Here is an 11274-nt window from a genome sequence, read left to right on the forward strand (position 1 = left end):
GAGAAATGTCAGGACGGAACAATAACGGAAGAAGTATATCGACAAATAGTCTTCACTCCAAAAAATAATAGTGAAACTCTAAACCCCCCCCCCCCACCGCTCTTATCGCTGTTGATACGACGAGTCGGTGATATTAAATTCAGCCATTTGAATTCGCTACAAAAGGGTAGCGGCGGACAATATCAGTCGGGTAGGTAATCGGGAGTGTTAAATTCAGATTAGTGAAAACAGTGCTTCGACTGACTAGAAATTCCATCCTTCTGGGTGTCCATTGCCCTTAAGTGTGTCAAAATGCGGTTTCGTCACAGAGAGCGGTGTATTAATCGCTTTATCTCCTTTATTAATTGTTCCCGAAAACGGTTCGTAGAATCTGAAAGGGGGCATGGAAATCTACACACACTATCCTACACCTTGTTGAAGCGTTGCGGGAGGATTCTACTAGACATTTACCAGCTTCGTTTATTTTTACTTTGTCAGTCAGTTATTTTTTTTGCTGAGGTTCAGTGTTTTTGTGCATGTTGTGATCACATTAGACTTTACTGGACTATTTCCTTAATTGCCAGCGCGAAGAAAAGGTTCGGCTGTCCCGGTTTTGGTAGCTACTTTGTGCCTTTTTACCATTTTAGACGGACCAGCTGGATTCTGTGCGTAAGCGATTGCATTTACGATTCTGTCACATGTCCTATGCTTCGCATTGGTCGACTTCTCGATACACCCATAGGCAACTGCATCCGATTTTCAACCGCCATATCTTTCCAAATCAATTATATTACCACTCGCGAGAATAGTAAACGATGGTCTGCTGAAGCTATGCCTGTATATTTTTCTGGCTCAGGCAGCTAAGGATAAATGGCTATAACTTTTGATATCACTCCCAGAGTGTGAATCTTAATATTTTGAGGTAAGCATTGCGATATGCACAGAAGAACTATTCAAGATGGTAGTCTGCTGGGCTACGTGTCATGCATCTCTTGACAGTATCATAAAAAATACCTTGGGCTGGGAATTGTCGTGGAATATCAGTGTTCCTAAATGGTATATCACATAATAAAGTAAAGCATAAAGTAACTTCCTTCACCAGCAATATCATCCAAGGCTATTGTCCTTTCTCCTAGTTGTTCCACATATATCCAAAATGAGGACAACCTATGGAAAATGTTGTATGAACGAATAATTGATTTATTCGAAATTCCTGTTCATATACTACTTCTCACGATTTTTCGTCTAGAAATTGGTACTACATTCTTCTTACACTCAAGAACTTGAAAATTACTACGAAAAAATATTATCCGGGCTTTGCGGATGGGATGGGTGTTTTTCACAAGTGTGGTTTTTTCACATGAGTAATAGCTCCAATCCTAACAGCCCGGAAATATACTATATCAAAAATTGCAAAGAACATTTTCACAAAAAATACTCACCTTTGCAGCTAACCACTTATTATCTGGAGCTTCTGTCACGAATTGATTCACTTTTTGAAAGTCCTTTAAATTTTTGGTCTTGCGTCGTTGATTTTTGTTCTTTAGAACAACATTCAAATTAAGATAACCGTTGATGGCAATTGTGTGGCGCAAAGTTATTACATTTTTAAGCATGGAATAAGTTGCCACAGCGTTGTGGTTTTCAAGTGGGAACTGAATAGAAAGTTGAAATAACTCAAGAGAATGTTTTTATTTATTTCCCTTCAAATATTGTTCTCTTGTTTCAGTTGGATGAATTTATCATAAGTGTTGTGGATATGTGTCGTTTTAGCATGCTGGGGACGATCTCTATCTTTATTGATGAATTCCATGTCTTTATCTGATATTTTCCCATCATGCTCATCTTCCTGGTGGTAATTTTTCTCAGAAACCTTCCCAATGTCTTCTCCCCTGTCCAACTAATCTCTCGAAAAATTTTTATAGTCATCTGTCGTCCATTCATCTGTTCCTCCTTCTTAATTGCTATAAAGCGCCCGTCCATCAATTTCTCGAATTAATCGATCGCTTTTGAAAAACAATATTAGGGCATTCCCTGCTTGCACGTTGCGGGCCTAGTACTGCACATACACACATGGTGCAATTTCTATACGCATGTTCATTTCTCTTGCATGACTCGATTGGGCTTAACAGGCTCATCTAATTCCTGCCGGATGTTTCAAGCATCGCTTGGGCCGCCCCCAAACAGTCCATCAAACGGAGCTTTGGTAATTATTTTGTAGATTCACACCACAGATTATACCCAGGCCCAGGCTGAATTGACCATGGAATCCATGTTTACGATGAGCAGTTACTCGAACAAACACTGTCAATGAGTAGTGCGATGTCTAATATATTCCATAAGTGTGAGATTAGGTTCAGCAGTCGGTCCAATTCCCCCGTGAGTGAAGGTCAACGTGTAGAAATATATAAGTCCCGCGGAACTCCAGAATATTTGTGCGGACTTAGGGAGTGTTATGCCCCAGAAATACCATTAAATTAAGAAATAGTATTAGGTAATTTCTCATTGACCTGGATAATATGACGACACGCGAAGTAGCACATATTATCCAAAACATGTAAAATCGAATCAAAGAATGTAAATGTTGTAATATAAACTAACCCGAATATTTGTGCATTAAGTCCACATATATTCGTCATAATGTGGATCACTGGGGTGCAGTGTCGGCACTTCGCCCCATCAACGGCTATGGCCTTTACGTACACCTGGGACGTCACCCGATGTCTCTCCAGGTGTAAAACAAAGATAGAACACTTGTTGCAATCGAATCCACGATGAAATATAAGCTCGTGAGTTCGTTGCCACTGGGTCAGTTAGTCAGGTTGTCAAACACAGACAATTAGTAATCCGATTATTCGTTACGTCACTTTTCTTGTAATTCATATTGCCTGATATTTACGGCATTAATCAAAGACTATAATTACTGAATAAATCGTTTAACCGCAAAAAAGTTGAATCTCCCTGAGAGATATTCATTTCTAATTATCTACGAGTGATCTATCCCTATCATCGAACCCAACCGCTCGGGTCTATAACAGGAGTGTGATGTAGGCTTTCTCGAACACCCGAAAGAAGACACTATCATGGTGATCTATGTGAGCGCTTACTTAAACGAAACAGTGAGACTTTCATAATACGAGGAGCGAATTATTCTCGACGATTAAGAGAGATCACACATCTCACCAACAGAGTGTCTACATGTGGAGAGATCTGCGACTGATAGGTGCCGTCGCTCAGTTCTCACCTTCCAGGTGAAATGTTAATACTCAATTATTATCAATGACCGTAGATGGACAGTGGAAGAAAGTGGTGTTTGAGAGCAGAGCACCTGTTTCTGGTAATCGCATTCCTTTTCCCAGGCGCACGCTGGCCGATCTTTGTATCGTCCATTGTTTATAGGTGTACGAACATATGTGGCGATGGGACCAAATACATAGCCACGTCCACGTCGTCGACCATGCGTGACGCAAAGAGCACTGGAGTTAGGGTATTCAACTATTCCATTTAAATCTGCGCACTTAGGAACATACGCGAAGGTAAATAAAAGCAGGATACTCACGATCGAGTGAAAATCATGAAAAATTCCGACCTGTATTAGGACTAGAGTATTGGTGTGAATCTACTAAATAATTACCGAGCTTTTTATACGTCAGTGAGGAAAATGTTTTTCAGAAAAGAAAAGAGAACTTTTTTTTGTACATGGTCATTTTGTGGAGCGCATGAAAGGGATTGGTAATGAACTCGTCTCTCCCACATGATTGTGGTAAACTCGATGTTATTTATCACGGGTGATCGTATATTTCTTAATTTTCAGTTTATGTGAATTATTCCCCAAACAAAAAAAAATACAAGCGTTCTCCAAAATCTTCTAAACACATGTTCATTTTTTACGTAAATGACGATTGCAAGATATGCCAGCGAGGTCTTAAATAGTTTTTCAGCATAAAAAATACAAAGTTGTACTAAATAATAGGAGAATACACATAGAAAAGAATATTTCAACCGAGTGCTTTATGTAAAAAAATGAAATAAATATGGAATTAGGGGCCTCACCAATGATCTTATTCAAACTGGCAAGGGTTACAGTATATACGCTAGGCAGGTATCAAAAACGATTAGTTCGGTTAGGTTTTATCATTCCCTATCTGAATATTCATTCACATGTGTTGTATGCATTTGCCTGCAAGTGGATTAGTTCGTTTTTCAACGTTTTCCACTTGGTCATTCGATTTATAACTCATTGTAAAATATGTCAAGATGACAATTCATTTTGGAGGAAATTATTCTCAGAGAAGTTCATTCGGGGTCAATTGATGTCGGAAGAATTCAATTGGGCGAAATTTTTGGTGGCAAATTTACTCCGAGCATCGTTGAAAATCATGAACCTGCATCCAATTCGGCGCTTCAATACGAATTTCCCCTATAAATTGATCGTTCCTGTCGTGGTGATGAACAATAGGTGAAGCCCTTAAACTCCATATTTACCGCTAGTTACCGGTATTTAACGGTATACTGTAAGATTCACAATATTTCTGAATCTTTTCAGCTAAATTTTGTTATCAAAAATTGGCAAGATACCGGACGGAAATGACATAAAACGAAAAAAAATGAAAGCTTAATTTAGGTCAGCAGTTTAAGTGAATTACCACAAATTCGGAGCGTCTCGGCAAATTAAATTAGGAAAACCATAAGATTTAGAACTTGAGAACATGTTTTTATAGGTCTTCAAATATAATGATAGTGGGGCATTCTCAAACCTATGTCATGAATAATGAAAAAAAAAAAAATTTAATGCTGATTACTATTGAGTATTATTACCTGTGGTGAATTAATGCCTCCATCAACATTATTTGAAACCTCAGACGACCATTCACCAACTCCTGATTCAGCCTCAACTAAGAATATAATCCAAAATGTATGTAATTAGAAAACTTCCAGTATTATAATTTTTTAATTAGATGGGGAGAGTGGAAATTAACTATTTTTTATTATTTACCTCTAATAAGTTGTTGATAACATAGAGCACAAACCCGAGAATCCATATTTCCTTGATATTCAAGTTTATATTTCATACTGCAACATTTATTGCAAAGTACCTGTTGAAGAATTCATATGTTAATAGTATTGTAACATCAAATAACGAGGTTGCGACATTCAAGGTATTATCTAAACCTGAAACTGAGATTAAGTTGACACATTGTTAGAATTCCGTCAAAGTGCACAAAACCTAAACCGCATCCTTTCTGATGTCATTGTATGAGATTTCAAGTATACATATACTGATGAAGATCATGATTCGGGGTGCATTTAAATGTAAGTATCGGACACAATACAGCTTTATGGGCAGCTTGTAGCACAAATCATATTGAGACTTGCCAATAATTACAAGAAAACAATTAAAGAAAGAACGGCAATCTTTATTTTCATGCCGTATTTGGCTATCGGCTGGACACTACGCTGTATTTGACTTTTGTGCGCACATCGCATTTTTCACGCGAATGAGACTTGTTCTTCTGGATGAGCTGTTTTCACATACCTCATCATTCATGTCAATTCTTTCGTTTTTCCTCGGAAAATACGACGAGAATGAGTTATGGTATAAAACTGAAGATCCAGACTCTCTTAGCGTAACTCAGGACGCACCACGTGGAGGTGAAGTCTGCTCGCATCCCTTGTGGTAAAAAAAAAGGAGTGCACAAGAGTTCATGAGTTGTTCAATGTTGCCACCATTGACACTCAATTCTGTGACGAAAATATGCAACAAGCATTTGCAGAACCTGGGGCATGATGATTGTAATAGCGTCCTTGATACGCTTCTGTAAGTCTGCCAGAATGGTCGGTCGATTTATGTAAACAATATCTTTGACGCTGCCCCACAGGTAGTCATCAAGTGGCATGGGTAGATCCCAATCAAACGATTCGGGAAGGCTCCATTCAGATTAACCCCCACAGCTTGAGCGAAATGAGGTGGAGCGCCATCCTGTTGAAACCATCTTCTCTACCAGTGCTGATAACTGATTACGCAAGAATTTCAGGTAACTCTGACCAGCAATGTTACTATCACTTCCTCAATAATGCTGATGATCAATATGCTGAGTCCAGTGACGATTTTCCCTTGACGAATAATGGCAATTGTGTTGATTCAATCAACCAGTACTCTGGAACATTGCCTCGTCACTGAAGAGATCGTACCAGAAGAAATTGCCCAATTACAGAAGTCAACACGATTCCATTAGTCGTGCGCGGGCAATGTTTGAGTCAACGGTGTGTGATACTAAATGTCGTTCGATTTCTCTCCAACTGATGTGCGGATTCCTGTGAATCATAGCAAGAATGGCAACAGCTCGAGGATCATTAGAATTAACACCTTGTTGTTGGAGTTGTCGTAATCGATAAATTGATCGTCTCATATAATTTCGTTCAATGTAGCAAATTACTGCATGTACGGGATGGCGTCGACGAGGAGGGTACCATTCTCGATATATCCTGGCAGCGGCTCCATAGAATTCTCGGCACTCTCCTAATACGAGTAAATTATCCATAATTTCATTCGCTAAATACATCGTAATAGCTTTAATGAAATTACAGGTGATACTATCTCGATTCTGGTTGAATTGAAAATTTTTTTCGAATAACATAATCTCCGAGGTAATGGGGAATTCGTTGTTATCGTTTACATTTCTGAGTACGGTTGGTGAATGGATTAGCGGAACAATCATCCACGCAATCACGCATGAAGAATGTGTGAATCTTGAGTTTGATACCAGAACTCATTTTCGTCGCATTTTTCCAGTGAAATCGAAGGAATTGACATGAGTGATGATGTATTTTTACAAACTTTCCCAAGTGTTCAAGCTTTTCCAAGGAGATGTGTGGAGCTAAATGAATTGCGAGAAAAATTTAAAATCTTGAGAAATTGACGTCGAACAGATAAAGGATTTATCCCGGGCTTCATTTCTTGTGAAAGCCTTCCGAAAAAGGCATTTTCACAGACTTGGCAATTTCTTTTTTATTAAAAAATTGGTTCAATGCTCGTAAGGCTATCCGAACAAAATTTGCATTTTCTTTACTATTAAAAAAGGAATCATACTTGAGTATGAAATCTCGAATGAGCTTAGAGGGGAAGTTCTTCAATATCTATAACAACCTCGGGTGACTTATAAAAATGAGCCAAAATGTTAGTGGTGGTAAGATCAGTTGGATTGATAATTAATAATCCAAACATTTTCATAAAACAAGTGGAAATTAGCGACCTTTATTCGGCACTTCAATAGAACGAAGGTGATTCAATCAATTCCCAAAGAAGGCAGATTTTATAACAAAATAGAGAAATATTAAATGGAAATTAATAATTGATCGAAATCGATTAAATCAAATTTCTGTATTGCTCACCTCAAAAAATTATGGGTCAAATATCTCTGAAGAGAAAGTTTCCCTTCGAGAAATTGGAAATTTTCCTATTTTACTTTTCCTGCGACCATGTTTCTGCTGAGTATCCCCATTACTCTTACCTATGCCCAGGGCACCATGGACCCGAAGGGGGCGCAATCATAAACTTTAGGGTTTGGGACAATTAAGGATGTTTAACCGCTCAAGTGAGCAACCGTGTTGGAAAATGTTTATAAACATTGACGCTTGATAAACTAGTGTGGTAACGCTCGAGTTTTGATCGTGCAACACCGCATGTATTGAAGTACTCCGCCATCCCTATTCCCTCGTCCGCTGTCTTGCCAACATTACTCAACTGTAAGAGCAACATTCTCAATATTTAACAATCGTAATGGCGAATTTTTGTCAGATGTTTCCTAAAATCCGATAAAATATTTCCCATCTTGTCAAATGAATGAGTTTTCAAATATGATATTGAGTGCGTATCCTAGTGGCCTTTTCAATCAAAGCTAACGCAGTCATGTTTTCCCATAAAACTCTGTGTTACAGACAAGTGTTTTCACGAAATATTATCTCGCTAAGATAGATGGATCGGAGGGTAACTTGCTTATAGTTCATACTTTCAGCTATTATTTTAAACATCTCAAGTCTAATGGAGGGCGGGAGCTGGAACAGTTCCGAGAATTGAGGTCGCCCACGTATATCGTAAAGGCCCATTACCCAATACAGTGAACTCTCATCTACCATTTGTTATGTAGTAAGAAAGGTCAACAGCACGATTTGCTCTCAGAGCTGAGGTTGCCCTAAATGAAAGAGGTTCACTAAACGAAAGACATCCTTACCTCTAGAGTTATTGGAACTGACATATAGATTCATCACAATAACTTTTATGAGAATTACCATGAATGACAACATGACAAATATAAATCAGCGATATATGTCATATTTACCTTCCCACAAGCACGGCAATGATGTCGACGTTTAATGACATTAAATTTCACGTCACATAACATGCAATTAGCTGCGGCACCATCTGGTATCCAGAATGGTGGCTGCTTTCCAAGTACGATGCCAAATTCCATCGATGAATGATCAGATGGGTCTGGGGACTGTTCATGAGGAAGTTCCCTCGGTTCTTCAATTGCTATATTATCATGGTCATGTGGACACATCCCTGATCTTGAAGGAAGATTTAGTGCCCTATCTTGCGAACCTAAATATAAATATTAAGTGCTACTATCATCATCCAATATATTATTATTAATGTTTATGTAGTACATATGAAGACTAAAACCTAAATGAAATAGAGAGCATTTACTAGCAAATTTTACTATCTTTCCAGGTGTTTCTTAAACCAAATTCCATTTAAAATCATGATTCGACATAGATATTTCTGACTTTGATAAACGAAAGTTCATTAATTTATTATTTTTTCACTGTATTCCTTTAGTCATTTTTTACTTAAAAAATTTAAATGTTCAAATTTTTCATGTCAGGATAATAAATTTTGGTGGGAAACCTCCGTCTACGATATTTTTCAATTTTAGGCATATGTACGTACGTACGTGCTAATGTGTGTTACTATGTATGTATGTATTATAACGCACTATTTTAGGAAGTTCGACCATTCAGCGGTCCTTTAAATTGTCTGAACGGGAAGTTACACTTGTGGTGAGATGAGCGTCATTTTCTAATTTTTTTTTACCTTTTTATATAATTAATATGTGATTTTGTACTGACTCGATTTTGGCCGCTTATCGAAATTCTTCATCAGACATTTCTAGAGTTCTCATCCATACTTCCCTGACTTTTAAGCAATGAATATGGGAATGAGAGATCTGAGTGTTCCATGGTGGGATAGAATCGCTCGGCGAGATCGATGAGTGGCGCCTACATAGGGAATCCCCAAATTGAGAAGCATAGGCCGAGTTCAAATGTCTAGGATTCTGTCTAGGCAATATTACATCTTCGAAATGCTTGGTTTCATCGAGATTTGCGGGGATTTAATTAAAGAATGATGACATTGCAGACGCAGTTTGATTTATGTTTACGAAGCTATTAACTCTAATAGCATCTCGGGTCTCTCTAAACCCCTTGACTGGGGTGCGGAGAGCGCGGCTGAGCCACCAACCGAGCGCGTCTCCGGGTGGTGGATAGGACGACGGCCGGGCGGAATAACCACCTCGGCGGAGGCCGGGACAGAGATGTCTCGAACTCTGCGCGGGGCTGGCTAAAAACCAGGTTAATGGGGAACATAAGGCCGAATGAAACGTGGGAAACCACAAGGGAAGCGGAAAAACCCCATCGCGAACCAGCTCCCCCAAGCTACGGTGTATGATACCGTGCCAACGGCTGCATGGTGCAGGGGAAGTTGCATCTCAAACGGTTCCTTCGGATACCAGGCGACCTCCGAGCGTAAGCAGCCAAGCCCCAGGCATACACGGCTCTGCCTGGGTGATACCGCATTACCGTGGTACTCGTGGGACTTTATATGGAGACCAAAAAACAAAAAGAAATAAAAAAACCATCTGGGACGGAAGAACCCCAGAATACTGGACCTGGTGGAGAACAACCCAGGGGAAAAAAACTAAGTGGCGCGTCAAGGCGTCGGTTCCAGAAGGAGAGAAGGGCTAACCTAACCTCAAGCACTCCTTCTGGAAGAAACAAGGGTGAGAGTAGGGGCGAGGGAATGTCAAGGGGAGCAGCCGCGAAACGGCTGAGAGCCGATGGCACCCCAAGACCTTACAACACGCGACCTAAGAAAAGGCCCAAGACTGATCTTGGCACCTACGCTCAGGTCGCGAAGAAAATGATCAGGTGGGCTCTCGTCCCAGAGAACTACCCAGATCGAAAAATCACACCTGAAGAAATCAAGGGCCTGAAGGGACTACTTAGGTCCCAGATCCTCTCCCTACCAGAGGGGACTAAGGCACCGACTTTTGAAGGTGTGTGGGAGAGGGACGGGGCAGCCATTGTCGGCTGTACCGACGAAGAAACGGGAAACTGGCTGAAAGGACTGTTCCCCGAAAACAAAATTGGGTACCTCGTACTCAACACTAGCTGGCGCTTAGGAAAGCGTGGAACAAGGTGAAGACCGCGTACACGGAAAACAGCAGGCAGAAGGCCCTCGAAGATCGCAGAGATCTTCAGAGGAAATATAATAAAGCAGTCGTAATAGTCAAAAACGAGGGCTGGAAGAAATTTAGCAGTGGGGTGGAGAGCCAATCTGAAGCTTCAAGGCTGGTAAAGATTCTAGGAGGACAGGGCGCTTCTAATGTGGGTTGTCTCATCAAACCGCATGGAAGCTATACCTGGACTACAGAAGAAACTCTCCAACTGCTGCTAGAAGAGCACTTCTCGGGGTTTACGAACTTGGGGGATATGAGACAAGGAACAGAAACCTGTAGAGGCACCTACAAGCCGCATGGGCCTTGGCATCTAAGATAGTCCACCCGCAAGGGGTAGAGTGGGCTGTCAACACCTTTGAACCCCTAAAGGCACCGGGACCCGATGGAGTCCACCCAATCCTCTTGCAGAGGGGGATCGACATTATTCTGGGACCCTTAACGAAAATACATAGGGCAAGCATAGCACTAAGGACTGTACCAAAAGTCTGGGGGAGATCGAGGATTGCCTTCATCCCCAAACCTGGAAAGAACGGGCATATCAAACCCAGGGACTTCAGACCCATCAGCCTCACCTCCTTCATCTTGAAGACACTGGAAAGACTGGTGAATCACGACATAAAGAGCTCACTGCTTGTTGAGAAACCCCTATTACCCTCACAGTATGCCGACTGGGCAGGCAGGTCGACGGAAACGGCCCTGCATCACCTAATGGCCAAGAGTGAGGAGCAGACAGAGGGAAAGGGCTACGCACTCAGCCTATTCCTGGACATCGAGGGCG

The 11274-nt window shown here is 40.6% G+C and overlaps 1 protein-coding gene across 1 annotated transcript in view; it reads right to left on the reverse strand.

Annotated features, from left to right (window-relative positions):
- Positions 1–11274, reverse strand: part of LOC105270198 (early endosome antigen 1) — a 41994-nt gene that overhangs the window by 16338 nt on the left and 14382 nt on the right. The window contains exons 3-5 of the mRNA XM_011310983.1: positions 8319–8581; positions 4976–5075; positions 4798–4874 (exon numbers count right to left, since the gene is read on the reverse strand). Coding sequence (XP_011309285.1) covers positions 4798–4874; positions 4976–5075; positions 8319–8581 — 440 coding nt within the window. The remainder of the gene's footprint in view (positions 1–4797; positions 4875–4975; positions 5076–8318; positions 8582–11274) is intronic.

The sequence above is a fragment of the Fopius arisanus genome, unplaced genomic scaffold (assembly GCF_000806365.1).
Source record: "Fopius arisanus strain USDA-PBARC FA_bdor unplaced genomic scaffold, ASM80636v1 scaffold00080, whole genome shotgun sequence".
Lineage (NCBI taxonomy): Eukaryota > Metazoa > Arthropoda > Insecta > Hymenoptera > Braconidae > Fopius > Fopius arisanus.